Below are 23,121 nucleotides of genomic sequence, written 5' to 3' on the forward strand. Positions count from 1 at the left end.
TAGAAGGCATTTTTTACTCTTTACATGATTGTTATTTTTATGCTTTGGTGATATATGTAATTAAGTGGACTAGGAAATTGTTTTTTGAAATTGTAATTCATTTGGTAATTTCTTTTATTAGGAATTATGATGTGGCACATTAAGTAAACATATGATGTCTCATGGATCTTATATCAATTTGATATCACCAACTAAATTTTTATGAAGTAAAAATCATTTGGATCTAGAGGTGGAGGTTTTGGAGTTGGTATGAAATGTAGTATAAATCTGGTGATGTGTCATTAATTTGGAATTCACCTTGAAGACTACATGTCATTTAACATATTACACCATCACCGCTAATAGTAAAACTAAAAACTAGTACTGATATAGATATTACAGTATGTTCTATGTTCCAACTCTTCCGGACACATGGGTAAGAAATTTAATATAAAATATTGTTTTAAAGGTTGTGCATTTAATTTAATATCAAATTTATATTTTTTAATTTTTTAATATGTGCTGTTAGGATACAAAGTTGCCAAGACCCTAATTTTAAAAGTGAATTTATAAAATTCATAACTTTGGTTTGTACTCTCAATTTGAGAACTAATTTAAGGATTTAGCTTCTTTTTTTTTTTTTGTCAAGTAGCCTAGTGGCTAGAAATTTCACTCATAAGGTGGATAGGTGAGATGATCGGGATTCGAACCCTGATTCCTTGCATATATCCTTTGTCAACCGAGCTAAGCTCACGGGACGATTTAGCTGATTTTCTTATTCATGTTTTTTGAATTCATGTTATTGATTTTCTTAATATGTCACGGGACGATTAAGCTATAGTAAGTTTTAGTTGCGGTATATTTTTGATATATACTCATTTCCAAGTGGGTTTTCTACTTGTCTATAATAAGTTGGTCAAATATATGGTGCATAAGCACAAGACAATTTTTTACCATACACAAATTTAATTTTATTGAGGATTGATCTTGTTCATGATTAAAGATTTGTCGCAGTTGTATCTATTAGACAAAACTATTAATTTAAACTTTTACATCGTAAAAAACTGTTTCATTTGTACATACTGTACTAAACAAAGCATCGTAAGTTTATCAAAAGTACTCATGAGCCCATCACCAGGTCTACAACTTTGTGGTCCATGTGACGTCCAATTCCAAGTGGGGACTACTTGATAGGATCATCGCCCATCACCACCAATGCTTTCTTAACACATTATTCCATTTGTTTTCCACATGATATCATAGTGTTTGTTACAACTTATACAAGCAATTACTGAGTCTGAGAGAGAATATCAGGTCTCAATTGTCGCCTCGCTTGAGGTAAAAAAAAGCTTTTCAATGTAAACCCAAAAATAAGTAGTACTAACTTCCAATTCTAAGCTGCAGCTTTTTGACACAGACAGACAGCCTTGACCTGGGACCTATTTATCTTTTCCCATCCAATTCCAAACTTGTCAGTTTTCCTCTATACCCAAGAGAAGTATCTCTTCACATGTCACCAGGCTGTTGTACCAACGCTTTATCCCATGTTTAGATTCACCACCTGTTTCTCTCTTACTCCTGGCAAAGCATCACACCCATCACTAGTACAGTACTATTATTTAGGAGGATGAACAAAGCAAAATACTTTATCTGATCAAGCATGAGGAGAATGGCTTTTACTTATTTGATGACTTTAGTGTATTCCGAAGATAGATGAATGATTAAAATCGATTATTTACATGAGAAGGAATGATAGATTAAGAAAGATTGATTATTTTTTGCATGTCGACAGGCACAATACACATTCTTCTGAATTTTGGTAAATGTGTCTCGTGCTTGTCAACCGCAAAAAATTCGTTACTACATTGAAAAATTCATTTACAGTTTTATTTTAGTCATGACAAATGCTAAACTATATACGAACTTGCTTATAAAGAAAACTGCGAACTCCCCAAAATTATATTGCATAGCAAACTCAACAGACAATGTTGGAAGTGAAACTAAACTATAAAAAGGTAACCTTTTTCCCTCTATTTCCCAAAAATAATAATAATGAATAAATATATCATTTTATAGAATTACATCTGAACAATACGCTATTTACAGAATTTCGAGTGTCTTAGTTAATGGTGGTAAGAGGAACTCTGGAATCTCTTACTGATTGAGTGGCTTCATATGAACCAGTGTGTTTAATATCTCCATTTGATAGTTTCTGAGATTTTGCATCCCAGAATGCCTTCAAAAGTTCCTCAAATGATGGTGTTCTTAGCTCCTCTATAGATGAAACGCTGGGTAAATTGAAGAGTCTTCTTGTCGGTGTCGAACAAGATGGTTCATCAACCTGCATGTCACGCAGACAATAATTCAAACAACATCAAAATTAAAATCTAGTAAACAACAAATACTTTAATGGCTGACTGTGCATGAAGTCTCTTTCTTACCATGTATTCATTGAGAAGACATTTCCCTGCATTTTCAGTTATCTCCACAATCCTGTGGTAATGACCACCCTTCAATTCTCTCAAGTCACCACAGCATGGTGTAATCATGGAATTCAAATTCCCACAAGCTTCATGATCAAGTTGCAACGAATCTGCAAGTATTTTAACTTATAAGTTGACATTTATTGTTACGGCTACTAATACAGTAATCATGAATACATATAAATTTAGATACTAACGATCAATAGATGAGTTAATATCTGTGTTTGCTATTCCTGCATCTTCAAGTGTAGTTGACACAGAACTTGAGAATCGGGTACGTAAAGCTTGGTTAGCTTCCATTCCTCCCCTACATAAAGCAATAGGGAAAGGGTTAACAAAATGTATTGTTTTTTTTACTGTTTGTAATCAAAATAAGCAATACAAAACCTACCGAACAATAGTATCCACAGAAGCAGCATTTCTCTTCTCTAAACTAAGCAAGGAATCTTGAGCATTTCTCCATTGTTGTGAACCTACTTCTGCCTTGTTGAGGCTGCAATTGTTTGTTCAGCAGGATTCAGTAAACAGAAGAGAAATTTACTAGAGACAAAATAAAATGTCCTGGCATATACATACCAGATTTCAAGAACCTCTGCAAGGTCTTTCTTTCCATATTCCACAGCAGAAGTATCCTCATGATAGTTGGATTCTGTTTTTTTCATGTGAACTATCCATTCTGTCTTGACAGAAGAAGTGGATTCTTGCATGGTTAATGCTTCTCGCTGCAATTTACTGGTTCTACAGTTTGCACTTTCTCGAAGATCATTAACGGCCATTTGAACCTAACAAGTACAAAAACACATTAATTTCATTTGAACTCAGTATGGATAAACTTCGCATGTTTTAAAAAGAACATCTACCAGTTTTTTCTTTCTAGCATTTGAACTTGCTAGCATTTCTGCCACTTTCTCCAGCAGTTGCTTTTCTTCATAAGCAGTGCACTCCTGCACCAAGTAGAGAATGAGAAACATTAAAGTTAAAAGAAGAAAATAAGTAAAAACTTTATCATGATTTATGTCTATCCGAAAAGACATTGCAGTCACCTCAAACTTCTTTTCAAGCTCGGACAATTTCTGATCATTAACAACTTGTGTTTCTTCCACAATTTGGGTCAAACTGGAAGCATGCCTGTCTATTGTCTCAAAAAAGTTCATCGTTATTTTAGATACTGCACGTGTAGTCTCGACTGCCCTGGCATGTGCCTGCATGCAATAGCAATGAATTTAGCAAATCTATCTCATAAGTTTGGTCAACCAACAAATAATCACAGATGTTTGATCAACCAACAAAATATACAAACCTCTCGTTGTTGATGAGCATAAGCAGTTAAATTGGCCTCTTGCTTGTGGAGACTATTTTGAAGATCATTCAGTAATGAATCTGCTTCTAAGGCGATTCCTTTGAAAAGCTAAAGCACATAATTTAAGTTAAACACGGCAAAAAAGTTCCAACTAAAATCAACTCTTAAGAATAGTAGACTACTTACATCCTCCAAGGCCGATGAATGCTTAGCTACTTCAGATTTCAAGTCTTCATAAGTTAATTGGTTATTTGCTTTAAGCTCCTCGGCTAGATTATCCAAAGCTTTAATGCCAGAACCATACATGTTTTTCAATTCTCCCACCCTTATTCTAAGATCTTCAGTAGCCTTCAGACGCATATATATCAAATCAAAGTCATTAAATCTGGAAATTGAAATTTAACTAACAAAGGTAACTGTGTCATTTGGAAACACACCTCTGATTTTGTTGATACAAAAGACTGCATATCTTCTTCCATATCCTTCAGTTGCTGCTCTTGATGCATTACAGATGCTGAAACTGTCTTGTGCAAAGCTTCAAGTTGCTGAGCTAACTGAGACTGAAATTTTTGGATAAGTACCCTATTTCCTTCTTCAATTTTATCCTTCCGCTCTAAGGTTGAAAAAGGAAAATTATGACTTATGTGATGTCAGAGGCAAGCAATTCTACTATTGGAACCCCATAAGAAAATCACTAGAGAATCTTACTAACCAATTTTGGAAAACAGGTTTGACACATCCGATGCAGCATTCTCAAGCTCTGCTCGTAGTTCAATTGCACGTTCTACCAGTTCTTTCTCTAGTTAAGGCATGACAGATGGTAAAAAGTAAATAAATCGAAGTATAAGGTATTCATGTGTAGCAGCAACCCTAAAGCTGAAGTATTATGACAGACATGAGACAAATTATATTCTTCAACCAACCTGAGAAAGGGAATACACAAATGACTAACCAGATTTTAGGAGATTTGATATCAAGAATTCCTTTTCCTTAATTGTTGCATTTGCTTGTTTGTGCCTTTCCTCAAGATCAAACAACGTCTGCTCAGTTTCTTCTAGACTTCTCTGAAAATACAGATACCAGAATTAAGTCTAATTTTATAACAGATCAAAAGTCTAGAACAAAAAGAATGAAGTGATTATACACGCCTATTCTTACCTCAGTTTTTTCGAGTTTCCCACTTAATTCAGCAGTCAAAAGTTGCTGGGAATTGTAGAGTTCTTGAAGCTCCACCAGGTTCTGCACACATATCATGGCACGTCCATGGTTCAATAGCTAAGCAATCATAATCACTACACAGAATAATTAAGAACAAAATATACCTTATCCTTAGAGTCTGCGTCTAGTTCCATGCGTTCTATTTTTTCAGCCATGGCCTATATTAGATAATATTGTAAAAATATAGGATTAGCAATGATTCCAAAATTATAACAGTATTTAAAATTCATATTAAAACACTCGGAAGGAACCTTCTTCTCAGCTTCTTCGTGAAGGTAACGATCACGCGGTATATAGATTCCATTTTTCTCTCTTGCAGCATACACCTCTATGTAACATAAATGAAAGTAACAGATTTCAGCACTGAACTGTAAGGGGAGAAGATATAAACAAGTTTACCAACATACTATATAGTTTTCTCTAATTAGAGAAATAATCCCAGGAGAAGACAAAATGAGTAGCAGAACTTTATAGGGAACAGTTAGAAACCTTGCTTTAGTCTGTCAATTTCAGAATACAGATCTTTAATCATTGCAGATTTCATCATTTTCTGATTAACCTGAAAAAACAAGCAACTTCAACCTATTAGATGTGCTTCGCTGCTTGATAAAAATCGTGAAAGGTTGACCAAAGGGGAGCAAATATGAAAGTCACCTCTGGTTTGTTTTTGATATTTTTAGCACGGTGCGCATAATCCAAGGTACTGAGGGTTTCTTCCAGACAGTGAATGGATGGTGATACTGTGGCAATAATACATGTCTTGGTTTTACCACCCAATGAATCCCTCAACAGCCTTGTTAATTTGCTATCTCTGGTACAAAAAGAGATATCTTTATTATAAAAATCATTCTCCAGAGTTAAAAACAACTGAAAAATGCCAATGAGAATTAACTAGATAAGTTGCAGTTACTCATACCTATATGGAACGTGACCTGAGTGCTCAACCAGAGCATTGATCACTCGACCAAGTGTAAGCAAGCTTTTATTTATCTCCCCAGCCTCTCTTGCTCGACCCTGCAAGTATTTTCTTCTTAGTGAAACTCCAAGGTTATGAAGAAATTCTCTTCTAAGACTAACGCTAAAGAGCGATGTAGAGGTAATGGCAGCCATGAAAAGAAATTAATAGACAAGGTTGCGGGGTAACTCAATTCTTAATCAGGGGATTGGTTCATATACTTCTAAAATAGTCAATAGATAATAATATCATTTCTTACACACTAAACAAGTAATCTGCCATAACATATGCCCATAACAAAGAGGTTTTCATATCATTCCAAATTATGCCTTTGAAAAGAGTGCTTTAACTCAAATTTGGCATAATCGTTTGTACCTCTCTTGCACCAGAACGCGAAATGTTCTCAGATCCCGCAAGGTCCACAAGATTTAGCTTTCCACATTTAATCATTTCTTCACCTTCCGGAGTACATTCCTTGATGTGAATTGTGATAGAAAATATGGAGTGAGAACGGCTACTCTGTTTGTTCAGAAGAGTCTCGGCAGTACGCCTTTTTGCAGAACCTTTTTCCAATATCTTGTAAATTTCAGTTGCAGTGCAAACAATCTCTTCTTCTAATCCTCTAACAAGAACACCCCCTTTCCCATCTTCCATTAAAGCAATAGGTTTCTTAGACTTTTCATCTACAAATTTTGTAGTCTCCTCAGGGGCCAAAAGATCAGTTATTTCCTCATTGTAAAGCTCCAAAAATGTTACTTTCATACTGTATTCAGCACTCTGAGCTTCTAATATATCAAAAATCTGCTTCACAGCTCTTGGGATGACACCAGCATCAGTTGGAAATTCGCCATTCTACAAAATCAAATACATACAAACAAATTTTAAATTTCTAGTAGAGAGCCATGACAAAATATATCAGAAACTTTAAATTTTAATCACAAAGAGAAAACCAGGCGAAACAAATTACCTTCTTTATCGCGCCTCCTTCCATGGTGTATGTCTTCCCTGTTCCTGTCTGTCCATATGCAAAAATTGTACAGTTATATCCCTCAAGCACTTCATACACAATGGGAGACACCGCCTGATCATACAATTCTTTCTGTTGAGAGGTAGGACCAAACACCTATCCCAAAAAAAAAAAAAAAACAAAAACATAAGAGAGTTGCTATCATAATAATTAATGGACTTCAAACCCAAAATTCAATGTTTGAATCCCATTGAAATCTGAATAATGCATAATTAGTAAAATTCTCTCTCATAAATTGTGTTCTAACAACCTAAAGTTGCTCAATTTAGAAACATATTTTTCCTAAGTTTTGCAGAATGCAGATAACAATATGAAAACAACATCAAATAGATTTTCTATCACTTTAAATATGCAATTCATATAATCAAAATGCAGAAAAACCTTATCAAATACAAAAGTTCTATCGATCTGCTTGTTAGCTATACTCTGAACAGCTGCAACTTCTCTTCTTCCTTCATTACACGAAATCACAACCGGTGTATGAAGCCGCATTTCATCTTCATTCATTGGCCTACAAAAAACAAAACCGATCATAAAATTTTCATAACCGATCATAAACAAACGAGTCATGAACGAGTCAGAACGAGTCAAACTCACCTACACCGAACCAAAACCTGAACATTAACTCCTTTCTCTTTATCATACTTACTATGACTATTTGAATTCGAATCAGCAGATCGTAGATCTCGCACTGCTTTATCCGTCGAACGCGGCGTCTGCGACGGCGATAACGGCACCAATCCACCACCACCACCACCTCGTTTCTGTTGAACCTCCATTTCACCAAATCCTAATCGGCGATAACAACGATTCCGGTGTGAGATCGGAGAAGAAAGAATTGGATCGAGAAATGGTTAGAGAAAACAATGTGGAAATGAAATGAGAATGAGAACTTACAGAAGTGATTATGAGAACTTACTACAAAAGTGATTATGCCGGCTTCTAGATTATTCTATTGAAAACAGAATTTCACGTGATGAGAAAACTTGAAGTCAAAGACTAGAAACAAATAAAAGAACTTCACTGAAAAAGCACTGCATAAACAGAATCACTTAACAATATTTATTAATTTTTATTTTTGTTAAAATAATAATGTGAGTGTCTCTTTTGGGAGCTGAAAGAGGAAAAAGAGAAAAATATTAAAAAAGGTTAGAAATTGAATTTGAAGGCCGTTACGGGGCGTTTGAAAATTGATGATGATGTGGGTGAGGTGAGGTGAAGATAACGGCGTTAATTTAGGACGTTTATTTATTCGGATCATTCGACCGTTATAAAGAAGACGAGTTACTACTACGTCAGTGTAAAGTTAAATTTTTATTTTTGTTATGAAAAATGTTTGCTTTCTCTTTGCTTCAAGTCTAGTAATTTCAAATTGTTGTTGGATTGGGTAAGATGGTTTTACTTTTACTTATTTTTGAATTTATAATAAGAAATAAAAATAACAAAGATGAGAAGAAAGAGAAAGATTATTCTCAAAATAAATAAAAAACAAAAATTTAAGGTAAGGTTTTCTATCACTGACTAGGAGAGGTGGCCTTCAATATCATGTTCAAGGTCCCACTACAAAATTTGTTGCATGAAACAAAATCATCGGTGATGACATATGTAAAAATGAGCGAGGTAGGATCCGTGAGCTTAACTCAGTTGATAAGATATTGAATTATATATGTAAGGATTAGGATTTGAACTTCTGTCATCAACTCATCACACTTATTCATCTTAAAAGTAGAATTGTTAGTCACTATATTACTTAAAAAAAAAACATTATATCGTAAAAATAAAATAAAAAATTTAAATTTATTTTGCTAACCGATTTAGTAAATAATATATTTTTGGAAAAATTACATCTTTAGTTCTTTATTTTTTTTAATAGCATTTTAGTTATTTTTTTATGTTTGGGTATGAATTTTACGCTTCAAATTTATAATTTTTTTTCTCTTTCAATTATAAATACATATCTATGCCATAAAAGAAAATCATTAATTTGAAGCTTAAAAAATCATAAGCAAACATGGATGAAGACCAAAAAAGACTAAAATGACGTAAAAAAAAGATAAAAGACTAAATCATTATTTGAATTTAAGTTAAAGGACTATTAATAAAATTTTGCCTATTTAGTTTTATAATTTCCTAAAGGATAAGAAAAAATCATTTAATAAAATACTCATTTAAGTACTAATTTAAAAGCTTACTTGTATATCCGAATTTCCAATGTAACATAAAAATTGCCTAAAACATATCGTATATTTATTTTTATAATTTAAATAGGTGAGGCTGTGTTTTCTTTTGGTGAATTTAATAATACACCCAAAAAGAAAGGTGGGACTTTAAAACTGTATTTTTTTTTTTCAAATATTCTGTGAATAATTTTCTTCTTGAACTTGGCTGAATTTTGATGATAACAAACTCACATCACAAAAAAAGAAAGCTTATGGAGGCTCAAGATAAGAATACAAGATGAAGACCAAGAATTAGATTTATTATTTAAATTATTTGTAAGTATGATTCTTATCTTTGATTTATCATTTTTAATGATTATATAACTTAGAATGCTCAGAAATGTTTTTAAAATCAAATACAAATAAGTTTCTAAGTTAAATATAAAAGTCCATATGAAGCAAGCTTTTAAAAATATATAAAGTTGATTTTTAAGGAATGATGTCTTCAATATTTAAATTGCTTATTCTGTTCAACCGATTTAAAAAGATTTGTTGCGGTTGTATTTCCAAAACAGCGCAACGTTTGAATTTTGAAAACAGATCTTTTTTACATCGTTTGTTCGTAACAACGGATTTAATATGTCCTGGCCAGAATGCTTGACTGAGTTTTTTCGTGAACCATTGTGATCTTACAAACCTAACTTTTTATTATAATTTTTTTTTAAGAGTTGCTTTGCTTCGTTGACATTTTCTAAAGCCTCTATAAATATATTTGTGATCATTACAATTGACAACAACTTTCACATTCTCAAAAATTCTAAGTTAAACAATATCACTTTTCTCTCATAAACTTTCATAGATATATCTTGTGAAACTTGACCTATAATTTTCACATCTATAAAAGTTTTAAAACACTAAGATATATACATTATTAAAGTGATATTGATTTGATAACATCCTTACATATTATTTCTTCAACACTTGTTTGTAAATTCTCATCATAGTTTTGTTGAGAATTATTGTGAAGATAGTGGGGTGCTATCTTGTGTTGTATGAGAATTTCACCATAGGGTTTGGTGAAGATTCTTGTTGTTAAAGATAGTGGGGGTGTTATCTTGTGTTGTATGAGAATTTCACCATAGGGTTTGGTGAAGATTCTTGTTGTTAAAGATAGTGTGGTGCTATCTTGTGTTGTATGTTAGAAAAATTGTTTGGGGGTCTTGGGGGTAAGATTGCTTGTAACAAAGATTCTAATATAGTGAAATTCTTCACGGGGTGTGAAGGTACTGGACGTACCCTTAGGTTATGAGGGGAACGAGTGTAAATGTTTTGTGTCCATTTTCTCTTTCCCTTCTCTCTTTTATTTTTAAGCATATATATTATTCTTACCTTCATCATAACTTTCAAGAATTAATTTAATATCAGGTGTTTAATATCAGGAATTAGATTTATTTTTTGCCACGTGTCACACATTTGTATATTGAACAGGAGTGAATAGAGTATGTGATATAGAGCATACCTAAACCCACATTACACTTGGTTAGATATAACTCAACTTTTACAAATTTTAGTGAAGATTTTTCCACTATAAAAATTATACCAACACTATTTCATTTATTTGTTCTTGTTCTTTTTTGGGAAGCATAGTAAAAGTATGCAAAGTTGGTAATTGAGACGAAAAATTATATATAAAGTGATTTTTTTTTTTTAATTAAATATGATGGAGAAAGAGCCTAGATCAAAGGAGCAGAAGTTTGGTGGTTCACAAAAAGAAAAACAAAGTGGGGTTTAGTATCGTGGTATACTGGCATAAGTACCCCACTTGATAAGGAGTGAGGCACATGCCCTATGGTCTTTTATGATTCCTTCTTTTTGCATTTCCTTTTTCTTCTTTTTCATTTCTTACTTAACTTCTAATTTTGATGCTTGTGAGCATCCTATGACCATGAATATGTTTTAGTTTTAAATAATTAAATTGATGGTAACTAGTTTTTTTATTTTCTTTTGATACAAATTGATTGTAACACGAGTATAAATGTAGCCGAACATGAGGTATTTAATTATTTTTTTCAAATTTATTGAGGTTTATCATGACTGTCAAGAAGTTAGACTCAGGCAAAACATGTATGATTATGTTCCATGTTAATAGAGCCGCTAATCATATACGGCGAGGATTGCATATGCCGCGAAACAAATGATGCTAAGTTGAACGTGCGGCACCATGATCACCCATGAAGGGGGAAATAATGCTGTAGACAAGATATATTAGACATCAAATATAAATACATCTTTCAATCGTTAATGATTATAACGTTGTAGTACCTGGTCTCGTTCTTTTTGCTAAAGCTACTTTCCGTTTGTTTAAGACAACCATTTTTTTACTTGAAATTTACCAAGCCGGCCAAGTCCACATCAAGGTGATTTAGCATATAATTCTATTGGAAAATGAAACCGAAGACAAGAGAAAAAGTCAAAACTCTAGTTACTCGATCATGATCAATGTAATTTGTGTACAACAATAGAAGTTTTATTGTTCACTCTAATTATAATTGTTAGTGCTATAAAAGAAATTAGAACTTTTAGTAGGTAGTTGCAAACTTAAGTTAACTAAACCAACGATTTGTCTCAAATCTCTATCCTAATAAAAAATATTCACTTAAGTTAAGAGACATGTGACAAAATTTTATAACTTTGTTTTCTGTCTTTGCCTCTGCAGATCCGTGCAATAATAGTTAAGTTTTAATTACTTTGCATGCAAAAATATGTTTAGTTATTATTAATTTTATATTGTCATCTAATAACAACTACAGAAACTCTACCAAATTAAATCATACGGATTTATCTTACAAATATGATTACTTGGGACATACTCTATGCCTAAGCTACGTATGCTTCACTTCACTCCTTTTGTTGTTTTCTTTTAATTAACAATATTTAACCACCTCTCTATGATTCCTATGACATGTACATATGAGGAGGTTATGGCTGTATCTGATAATTAGATAGTAATTTTATTTGATATATCTAGCCTCAATGTACCATATGTGAATGTTCTCTCCAATTTTTAAGTAGGGAGGTGTACCAGTATGGAGGACCATACCATATAAGTTCTATTACATTTTTACCATCCAAGTCGGTTATCATGAGCTCCACCTTCGGTGAGCTTTGCCACTCGTCTTGTACAAATATAGTAACGTGAATTATGTGTGTTCCATCTCCATGTAATATGCACCGAGGATGAGTGACATGAGCTATGTGTGCTTCAACTCCACGTGTCATATACTAACGAATTTTTTTTTTAGGCACAATTTATTTGACTTGGACATCCAAATCCAAGGAAAGACCCATTATATTAAAACAATGGTGGACTATAAAAAAAAAGTCACTTAGCAGAAGGAAAAAAAAAGGGCACATCTACTTTAGGGTAAATATTATATTCAACTTTAGTCATTTTTCATATTGGTCAAAAAAAATTATGGTAAGACATTTCAAAAGACAACTCAGTTATTATACTTATTTTATTTTGTGTTTACATACTAATAAGGAGCAAACTACTTATGGCTTGTTTAGATTGATGTAGTGTTCAGAGGAACTTATGAAACAACTTATGGCTAAGTTTGTTTCTATTTATTATCATAAATTCTCTAATATAACTTATGAAAATAACTTGTATCATATAACCAACTCATCTTTTGTTATGAAAATAAATTATGTAAACTACACAAGTGTTTATCATGATAAACGCGTGTACCATAAACTGCAAATAAGTTGTTTATTCAAACAAGCCCTTAATCATGAGCTTGAACTTTTAGATGAAAAGGATACACCAAAAAACCAACACATGTACTATTAATGAATGCCAACACGACACTACAAAGACCATTCAAAACAAAATTATACCACACCGATTAGGGCATTAATCAGGCTAACCCAACAACTATGATAAGAAAAATAAAAGCTATACCAGTCAACATATACATATACTAGTACACTGTCCACTAAAAAACAAACGAACCAACATAACCAAAGCCTAATCAAGTCTACAACACCACCTATGTTACCGATTAAGGAACCACTAATTAACAACCTGCCACACAAGAAGGCACTATAATTTAATTTGCATCTTATATAACCATACACCAAGATCAATCAAATCCAAAAAAATAAAAAATATCAAAATTGAGATGACACATTGTGATTATTTTACGCACTTTCAATTACAACATTTGGTAAAAGAAGAAAATCAATAAAGATTGTGATAAACAAACAAAAACTTAATTTAATTAGTAGTAGTGTATTGAGGAGGAATGACAATGATTTTACTATATAGTTTTTTTTCTTTTTCGACTTAATGATTTTACTATATAGTTATAGGTGGCAAATATGTACATTTTTCCTCTAACGGAGAGGGAATAAACGGTTTGATGAGGTGAAAGAACACGTTAACGAAATTTTGGGTAGAAAAACAAATGAGGAAAGATTAATTAAGATGGTGATACATACATTACTTCAAGCATAGTGAGATGAGGCATACATACATAGTTGAAGACTTCAAGTAACACCTGGAAGCAACCAAAAGGTCAAATAAATTTTATATTTTTTATATAAGTCAAATACTACTACATGTGAAGACAGTAGTATTATTAAGCAGATTTAAATGTATTTTTAGTCCTTTATTTTAATATTTTTAAATTTTTTATCCTTTTTAAAAAACTGTGGTCTAACTTTCATTTTAATGACGTGGAGCTACAATTGTTAATGTGACAAGGATGATTGGGAAATGTTTTTTTCCACGCCATTAGATTATTTCCATATCATATAAAATTGAATGATTAACTAATGAAATTAAATAAAAACAAATAATTATTTTTTATTATGAAAAATATCTGGTAAGTGACTTAGAAAAAGAAGAACCCTAATTTCTATTAAGCCTCAAATTAATCTTTTCTTCACCTTCTACAATTATCGACCGATCTCCATTGAAACTTCACCTTTCTGTTAAAAAGAATTTCAATTGTCCCCATGAGCTTAGCTCAATTGGTTGGGACATCAGCATTTTATATGCAGGAGCCAGGGTTCGAACCCTGGACACTCCACTTATCCATCTTTAAAGGTGGAATTTCAAGCCACTAGGCTACCTGACCAAAAAAAAAAAAAAGAATTTCAATTAAATTTCACTTTTTCATGGCTATGCTTTCCTTATAAGCAAAGGGCTTGCTTAATAAAAAAAAATCATTAAGTGTTTGAGTTGCCTAATTGTCATTCTCGTGTATCAATATCATCAGCATGTTTATTGTCGAGAAGAATCGGTTGTATTTTAGAAGAGTTGCGCAATTTTGTGGATAGTTTCTTAGCTCATTGTGACAACACGCCTCCGATTATTAGTTTTCAGCAATCTACAACAAACAAATTCATCTCCATCATTCTTTTTCACCATGTCTACCATTTCAATTGAAAAGCTACATTGAGGTGGGTTCCTCTTCCCTCTTCTCACATGTATGAGTGAAGTTTAATTGAATTTGGAGATTTTGATTCTAATTTAGGTATGAATTGATCCTGCATGGATTGTCTAATTGGTTGTTATGTTAATTTTGGTTAATGGTATGAACCATATTCATGTAATTTGAGCATCCATTGTTAATGCATAGGGCATAACACACAAAAAGAGTTGTATCCTTGATCAACAATTCCCTTTTTGGCGAGATTAACCCTTATTGGTAAGCGACAAAGTAAGAGTTGCCAAGAGATCGTACACAATGACTTTTGATGGTGCAAGACTTTCCCATAAGATCCCCAAGTCCCTAACCAACTCCGGATCCCTTGCAATCGGGGGGATGATCCTTCCGGATATATATTTGTAAAGTGAACTAACCGAGAACATACCTCCATTTACACAGTGGCATCTCCACTCATCTTTGGCATTGGATACTTGGATGGAGGTCAACACTTCCAACAATGCATCTTGAATCTCCTCCTCACACACAAAGAGGTTGCGCCTCCACCTAACCTCGCACTACCAACGCCCGAAGCCCACCGACCAACCTCTAGCACACTACTCTCTTTTTGAACTGAAATTAGAAAAAGACGTGGAAAAACCTCCTTCAACGGTTGAGGTCTCAACCAAGAATCGTGCCAAAAGCTTGTAGTATCATCATTACCAAGTTTTTTGAAAAACAATTCATGGATATGATCCGCCCCGCCAACCACCCCAATATTCATAAGATCATTCCACCATGGTGAAGCTTTGGACGATGGCAACGTCCTAGACATCCAAACTGTCCCACTCTCCCCACCCCCCATACTTGTCACGAAGAACACAAGGAATCTAACCTAATGAATGTGTCCATGGAACATAAGGGAGCTGACGAGCCTTTTTATAATTGATTATATAATTTTACATAACTTATAAAATAGTAATTAAAACAAATATAATAATTAGGCTTGGTTTTTAAGAAATCTTTAAATCTAACCTTTTATGTAATTCTGATTGAACGAAAAATAATAATTAATTAAAAAATTAAGACAAGAAAATATTTATTTCATATATAAGACGTTATTTGAAAATTTTACTAATTTTCTTTAAAATGAAAACACAAAAAACACACTAATGAATATTTTTATTTTTATTGTCCATAGACAAAGTGATAAGCACCGCTGCACCACTAAAACTTAAACACATTTGTGAAATATTGAGTTTGAATTTAGGAAAAAACCTCTAACGTAGCAATATTGACTTGTTAATTTATTTTTTTGAAGGAAGTTGACTTGTTAATTGTTATAGAGAAAACACGCTAAGTATTACATCATAGTTTTTTTTTTTACAATAGAAATCTTAATTCATATTATTGATCAAAATGTTCTCAATACAACGAGAAATTGACTAAAAAATACGGCGACTAGACATGGAATATGCCGCTCGTGCTAGGCCATGAACAATCGTATTCACTTGTCGCTTTACAAACTTGACCTCAAAATTAGGATTTGACACTAATAATGATTTAATGTTAGAAATCAACAATTTAAACTCAGATATTCCTACATTGCATCATAGTTATTAATAAAACTCAAAATTTATGTGGCTTCAAAACTAATGTGGAAATGTACTCCATAGTAGGAAAATTCAATATAGGCGACTTCTGGATGTGACGACTGACGAGTTACCTGGTATGGAGGCAAAGTATTCAAGCCACACTTTACTTAGATACTAATACTATTTAAGGTTTTTTCTAGAGTAATATTAATAGTTTTTTTTTACCGTAAGTAATATTAATAGTTAGTTTATTAGTCACATAACAAAATAACTTATTTCATTTAATATAATAGCATGCTTTAATCATACAAAAATAAAAATTAATCGCTATTAATATTACATAACTAAATAAAAATAACTTATTTAAGAGTCACTAAGTTTATGCTCCTTATTTTTAGGCTTTCCTTTATAAAATTCACCATTCAAATAAAACTTATTTTTGAAATTTGTATTTCACAAAATAAAAAAATTAGATTTTAGTGGGTCGTCCAGTAAGCCCGATGGGCCAGCCCAATGCATCCATGAAAAAGATAGTTCCAATGGGCCGGCCCAAAAAGGCCCGATTGTTTTCCTGCGCTTTTTTTTAAGATACGGGGCTAGTGGGCCGGCCCAGTAGCCCAATCAATTTTGACAGCTCTATATCTATATCTAGAGCTGGTCCTATCGCTATCGATTACAAATTAATTTATGTGTCTAATATTTATCCCCCTTTATTTATTTAAGCGCATATTCATGTACACCATATCATCTACCAAACCTAGCTTAATTCTAAAGTAGCAAAATGGAACTTCCCATTCCTACACTATGCTTTGTCCTTTTAATCCTAATTACTTCCTTTTTTGCATCAACTATCCAAGCTGCAAACTCAAATCTATTCCGAGAATATATTGGAGCTCAATTCAAAGGTGTCAAATTTTCAGATGTTCCTATAAACCCAAATGTTAATTTCCATTTCATTTTATCCTTTGCTATTGACTATGATACTTCAGCTTCTCCTACAAATGGACAATTCAACATTTTTTGGGACAACCAAAATCTTAGCCCTTCACAAGTTTCTTACATAAAAATTCAAAATCCAAATGTCAAAGTTGCTCTTAGTCTCGGTGGAGACACCGTTCATGGCAATTTGGCTTATTTCAATCCATCTTCGCCCGATTCATGGGTTTCGAACGCGGTTTCTTCACTAACAAGCATAATCAAGATGTATAACTTAGATGGAATTGACATTGATTATGAACATTTCAAGGGAGATCCTAGCACATTTTCCGATTGCATTGGAAGATTAATTCAAACATTAAAAGATAATAAGGTAATTAGTTTTGCTTCAATTGCGCCATTTGATACTGAAGAAGTTCAAAGTCATTACTTAGCCTTATGGAAGAGTCATGAGAACATTATAGATTATGTTAATTTTCAATTTTATGCATATGAAAAAAGTACCACGGTGGCACAATTTATTGATTATTTCAATAAACAAAGCTTAAATTATAATGGTGAAAAAGTGTTAGTGAGTTTTGCTAGTGATGATGGAGGTGGTGGATTAAGACCAGGGAATGGATTCTTTGATGCATGTCGTATGTTAAAGAGTCAGCAAAAGCTTAATGGTATTTTTGTGTTTTCAGCTGATGATTCTAAGGCTAAAGGTTTCCCCTATGAGAAGGAAGCACAAGAGCTTTTGGCTAGTCCTAATTAGATTTCAATTATCTTTTTGTTCACCCATTATTATATAATTAAATAAAGGGTTGAACTTGTTTTAAGTATATTTTATAGTTTTGTTTGATTTTCATATATATATTTTTCCCCTAATTTGAGCCCTAGTTTTTGTTTTTTTATACCATAATATTGGTATGAAGTTTTTATCAACGTTCACAAAAATTGAGTTATTTTTAAACTCATATTTAAGAAGATCAAGACTCTTATATACTTGAACCAATTATTATTAGTTGAGCCTTGATTATTCTGTGTTACTAACACACATGTCTATATGCTAATATTATGTTTATGGAGTTAATTAGTTGATGAGATGGTTGAGTTAGTCCAAGTCAAGTCAACACTTGTCACATGTGTAAATTTATTATGTGGCCTTCCTAGTTCCTAGGAAGACAATCCTCCTGGAATCAGTGCCCTTTCCTAGGGTCGTGTCTAGAAATTTTGGAATTTAGGCAAAGTGTTTTTAGAAATTAATCAAGAATATATTGACCTAAGTTTCAAGATGAAAGTTTTTATTTAGACCTTTAAAGTATTTTTGTTAGTATTTTTCTTATTGAAATTGGTCAAAGCTCCCTTCAATGTTTTATACATCGATTTTTTTTTTTTTAATATCTATAGATGAAATGATAAATATTATTATAACTCACATATATTACTCCATTCGTCGCAATTTGATTAACACAGTTGACTATTATGCACTATTTATACATGTTGCTTTGACCTTATTTTTCTCCTAATAAACAAAAATAAATATTCTCATATAAGATGTTGTTTGATTCGTCTCTATTAGTATTTTTAAAATATCAATATTTTATAATTTTTACTATTATACAATTAAAAATATTAATCGTCAAAGTTATGCATCGACATGCGTGAAATAGTCAACTGTGTTAATCGAATTGGGACGGAGGGAGTATAAGATTTGAGTTTGAATATGGATGAAGACAGTGTATATGAACTACCCATATAACAAACATGCATAAAATATACAAGTCTTTTTTAACCCTTGAGATATATAAGTTAGGTGGAAGATTTTATCATCAATTCATCATCCATATGGATCTTATTTAAAAGTAGTCATGATATATATAGTACATAATATAGTATAGTTACTTCACCATCAAGCATACATTGCAACACACACACACACACACATAATTAAAGTAAACATACATACTTATACTTATACCATGTAGATCATTCATTATTTGAATTTTGTTGATAGTAATTATGATAATGAATTGAAATGCCAGGACCTCTTCTTTTCTTGAGAATATCCATTCCTCCTAGAAAAAACACAATTGGTGACAAAGTAGCCCAATCTTCATTTTCAGCACTATACCCAGCAAACAATTTCTTCCTTGGATAAAATTCCTTTACCAATTCATCATAAATTTCCACCAATTTATTTGGTGCAAAAATAGGAAAAACTTCATTTTGAAATTGATAATCAACCCAATCAATGAGATAAAAATAAGTTTTATACAATAAGAAATAATATTCCTTATTGAGACCAAAAGATGGAGAAATTGAAGCTTCTTTTATAACACCATTTTCCTTTAAATTTTTTATAAGTTGACCAATACATTCAACAAAGTCAACGGGCGAAGCATCAATTTGTTCATACAAAACATCAATCCCATCTACTTGAAGGTTACAATCTTCTTTGTTTTTAATGATGTTTGTGAGTGATTGTGTTGCATTAAGAATCCATGATTTGTTGGTGCTTTGGGGAGAAAATGGGAATTTTGTGCCACGGTTACCTATACTAATGTACACTTTAATGTTCACATTGGGGTATAGTTTTTTGAAATTAATGATAGATTCGGGTGTGATTTTTGTTGTGTCCCAAGTGGGTCTAAAAATTCCATTTGAGGGTATGTTGTTTTGGTCATAATCTGTGGCAAATGTGAGGGCAATTTGGTATTCTTTTAGGAATTTGCTAGATATGAACACTTGTTGGAATGAGTCATCGAATGTGTATTGCCTAAAGATAGACAACATTGTTATTGTGGGGTGGGGATAGTAATAATTTTGATTAATATGGATTTTGGAATGAAAAACTTGCCAACATAGATTGTCCTTTTATATAGTTTTTTATTAATTTGTGATTGGAAGTGGAAGTCTTCTTTAGGGTTAAAGACTCAAATGGAAGTTATATATGGAGTTAGCTTCAAATTATATCTAAGATTAATTATTACAATTCAAGAGAAACTTATTCCAACAGCAATAGCTATACTATTTCACCAACTTCTCTAGCTAAGTGAATATTTTAGCTACTCCTCATTGGCTACTTATGGATGTAATCCTAGAAAATAAAGGTATTTTAATTTGTAAAAAAAAGGGAGAAAGTGAATACATTTAAAAAAAGGTTTTTTTTTTTATGTATAAAAAAAAAAATTTCTTTTGCCAACCTACCTACTTCTCGTTAAGTGTTATCATTTTTACCTTTCCACCACTTAAGTATCGGACCTTATGAAAAATTGATAAGTGAATAGATATATTTTGATAAATTCGTAGTGTGCGAGAAATTAAGTAAGGTGGGAAAAGCAATCCTCTTAAAATAAAGTTCATCGGCCCAATAAAACAAAGCTCTTAAATTTTTTTTTTTTTGTAGAGTTAGATATCGAAGGATTCATATGCATGAAATTAAGGATGATGTTATTGACACCTTCTTGATTCATTTTTTACGTAAAAAAAAATCATTTTCATACCTCCTATTTAGGACCTGTTTGTTATAGATTTTCTTAAAATAGATTATTCTAGTGTTAGATAATTTTGTGTAAAAATAATTTACAAAGAAATTTTTTATAAAAGCTTCAAATAAAAATTTGGTTTGAATAGTTATTCTTAAAATGTGATTTTAGGTATTTGATCATTTTATTGAAACTTTTTTTGGATATCAAAATTTCGAAAAATCACTTAATTTTGAAGTTATTTCAAATAGATTTTCATAAAAATCATTTTTGAAATACAACTTTTTGAAAAAATTGTGATTTTGACCATGTTCTAATCTTCAATAATGTGTGTTTATATTATATGATGTCAAAACTAGTGTTTCAATTTAGAAAAAATAAATATAAAAAATTTGTAATATTTTGAAAATCAGTTTTAAAAAATCTATTTTCAAAAATACAAAGAAAAAATTCATTTTTTTAAAGCTGAAACAAACAAGCCCTTAATTGTAATGATATAGCAATTAAGGGTGGCCAAAAAAAAACTATTGAACCAAACCAAACTGCTGAACCGCCGAACTAAACTGAATCGAAAATAACTGAAATTATTATAAAATTTCACAAACTAAACCAATATTTTAAGTACAATTTCCTAACCATAACTGAATTGTGAATCGTTGGACCAAACTACTAAGAACCAAATTGCATACATTAATAAAGTCAGAAACAATAATTGGAAACAAACATTATATTTTGATCGGATGATTCATTTTAATCTTCAATTCACAACAAGAATTAGGTACATTTTGGTTTTATGCTAAAAATATGTTTTGGTTTGTTTGGTTCAAAACAGTGAACCCAACTTTACAATAATTTGGTTCATTTCAGAATTACTAAATATTAATGGTTCAATTTGGTTTTATCAAACCGTTGAAATGGTTCAGTTCGATTTGGTTATCTCTAAGAACAAAACCATGAACATCCCTAATAACAATTGTAATGATATGGGACGATGTCACATATACATTTAATGCTTAGCTCGTACATTTTAAAGGAAAAACTTAACCAATGACCTAATTGACTGATGTGTTATATAAATTGGGCGACATTTTCCTATTCACAAAATTCAATGACTAAAATAATTTTATTTTTTTGACAAAAATGACTAAAATAATTAAAACGTTCTATTTAGAACAACATTCACTTAGTTTTTTATGATATCTTTGTTTTTATTTTAACCCAAAGGGTGAAGTTCACACACTTTGTTTTTATAAAATCTTATTTGTTCAAATTCAATCACTCTACAGAGGTGATGTTTGCAAGACTTCAACGCTCAAATAAATAAATATGTTATGAGAATTAATGGTTTAACTAGAATAGAGAATGTATATTCATCAAAAAATGAGTACATTAGTTGAAGTGTATGAAACATGACATTCTTAGATGGATATGCCAATGCTATGATTCCAATCTAAATTAGATCACCGCGTTTGATCGTTATTAGAGAGGCACTAGCGATTTTATCACAAAAAAATTATCTAATTATGTGTTGTTGAAACAGCTTTCCAGTTTGTGGGGTTTCATACCCCCTATATTTGGAAGTGTACATTCTTATTTAGAGGGTTATTAATCTCCTTTAAATTGTTCTGAATTTTTTTTCTCAGGTCAAATATCCTTTCTAATTTAATTTTTGAAGGTTCCTTTCAAATGTTTTGTTGTTTAATAATTTATAGATGTTTTAAAATGTACAATTTATTTTGTCAAAGTACTCAAAAAAAATTTGAGAAAAAAGTACACAAATTTTTATTGAAGATAGAGTTTTAGTCTATAAAAATTCATGTTTGATCAATCATTTGTTAAATAATTTTTATATTTTGTTAGAGAGATTCATATAATATTATAAATATAAATACAAGAATTAATTAATTAAAAAGTATCAAGTTTACACATGAATCGACATAAAATATATTTTAAAAATTTATTTATTAAATTGGTAATGGTCCATCTTTTGACTATTTTGAGATATTCATTATAGACACACCCTCAATATGATATGCTATTTTTTTTAGTAATTTTTTTTAAGGTATTCGATACTTTTTGGGCTAGCTCCGCCATTGCATACAATAATTTGTGTGGAATTTGTATTTAAACAAAGTTTGAATAACTATCAAATATATTCTGTGTTTGTATTAAAAAAAAAAAGAAGCAAATATAGTTTGGGACCATACAGATCAATTCATACAAAAGTTTATAGGCTTAGCTCCACTAATTACGCTATGTTTTGGTATAATAATAATTGAAATCTAGAAATCAGACACAAAGATGATAAAATTGTCTCAAAACAGCACTAACAAGCACGTAGAAATATATGTGGCATGCAGCAATCTCTTACTACAAAATGTGATTATGGTTTTGATTTATGAACCAACCAAGCATTACCCCTAGCCAATATTCTTTTGACTAGACATTCCACCATGATGTCTTATGATTGGTTAATTAAAGCCTAACTTACTAAGCTATCCTTCAAAGAAATTAAGATCAAGTTGACCAATACCACATACTACACATCTTCAATGCCATAATAA

At 31.6% G+C, this 23,121-nt stretch overlaps 3 protein-coding genes across 5 annotated transcripts; 1 reads left to right on the forward strand and 2 right to left on the reverse strand.

Moving 5' to 3' along the window:
• Positions 1 to 1,980: 1,980 nt before the first annotated feature.
• LOC123897247 (kinesin-like protein KIN-5D) lies at positions 1,981 to 8,204 on the reverse strand. 3 transcript variants are annotated; one of them, XM_045947805.1, is made up of 23 exons: positions 7,860 to 8,204; positions 7,560 to 7,752; positions 7,344 to 7,473; positions 6,903 to 7,058; positions 6,311 to 6,787; positions 5,897 to 5,994; positions 5,635 to 5,791; positions 5,470 to 5,539; positions 5,232 to 5,308; positions 5,085 to 5,138; positions 4,921 to 5,001; positions 4,715 to 4,826; positions 4,475 to 4,561; positions 4,200 to 4,375; positions 3,949 to 4,110; positions 3,763 to 3,870; positions 3,506 to 3,664; positions 3,323 to 3,406; positions 3,039 to 3,244; positions 2,854 to 2,955; positions 2,660 to 2,769; positions 2,421 to 2,572; positions 1,981 to 2,320 (listed from the first exon to the last, which is right to left on the reverse strand). In XM_045947805.1, the coding sequence occupies exons 2-23, from the start codon at positions 7,739 to 7,741 to the stop codon at positions 2,099 to 2,101; spliced, it is 3,162 nt and encodes a 1,053-aa protein (XP_045803761.1). In that variant the 5' UTR covers positions 7,742 to 7,752; positions 7,860 to 8,204; the 3' UTR covers positions 1,981 to 2,098. The 3 variants fall into 3 exon arrangements, with proteins under 3 accessions (XP_045803761.1, XP_045803760.1, XP_045803759.1); XM_045947804.1 differs by having other exon boundaries at positions 7,882 to 8,174; XM_045947803.1 differs by having other exon boundaries at positions 3,323 to 3,664; positions 7,882 to 8,073.
• Positions 8,205 to 16,886: 8,682 nt separating this feature from the next.
• Positions 16,887 to 17,911, forward strand: LOC123897856 (chitinase 2-like). The gene has a single exon (XM_045948650.1). It carries the CDS (start codon positions 16,933 to 16,935, stop codon positions 17,842 to 17,844), a length of 912 nt encoding a protein of 303 aa, XP_045804606.1. The 5' UTR covers positions 16,887 to 16,932; the 3' UTR covers positions 17,845 to 17,911.
• A 910-nt stretch (positions 17,912 to 18,821) lies between these two features.
• LOC123898390 (ruBisCO-associated protein-like) lies at positions 18,822 to 19,912 on the reverse strand. The gene has a single exon (XM_045949324.1). The coding sequence runs from the start codon at positions 19,863 to 19,865 to the stop codon at positions 19,059 to 19,061; it is 807 nt and encodes a 268-aa protein (XP_045805280.1). The 5' UTR covers positions 19,866 to 19,912; the 3' UTR covers positions 18,822 to 19,058.
• Between the last annotated feature and the right edge of the window lie 3,209 nt (positions 19,913 to 23,121).

This window comes from Trifolium pratense, linkage group LG7 (genome assembly GCF_020283565.1).
Source record: "Trifolium pratense cultivar HEN17-A07 linkage group LG7, ARS_RC_1.1, whole genome shotgun sequence".
NCBI lineage: Eukaryota > Viridiplantae > Streptophyta > Magnoliopsida > Fabales > Fabaceae > Trifolium > Trifolium pratense.

Bases quoted from the DNA above. Each gene is read 5' to 3' on its own strand.
- LOC123897856 (XM_045948650.1), top strand. From the start codon at position 16,933: ATGGAACTTCCCATTCCTACACTATGCTTTGTCCTTTTAATCCTAATT.
- LOC123897247 (XM_045947803.1), bottom strand. From the start codon at position 7,741: ATGGAGGTTCAACAGAAACGAGGTGGTGGTGGTGGTGGATTGGTGCCG. The intron at 5,309-5,469 runs GTTTCTAACTGT...TATGTTACATAG, and splicing joins AATTGACAGACTAAAGCAAG to AGGTGTATGCTGCAAGAGAG. The intron at 2,956-3,038 runs GTATGTATATGC...AAACAATTGCAG, and splicing joins GCAGAGGTTCTTGAAATCTG to CCTCAACAAGGCAGAAGTAG.
- LOC123898390 (XM_045949324.1), bottom strand. From the start codon at position 19,865: ATGTTGTCTATCTTTAGGCAATACACATTCGATGACTCATTCCAACAA.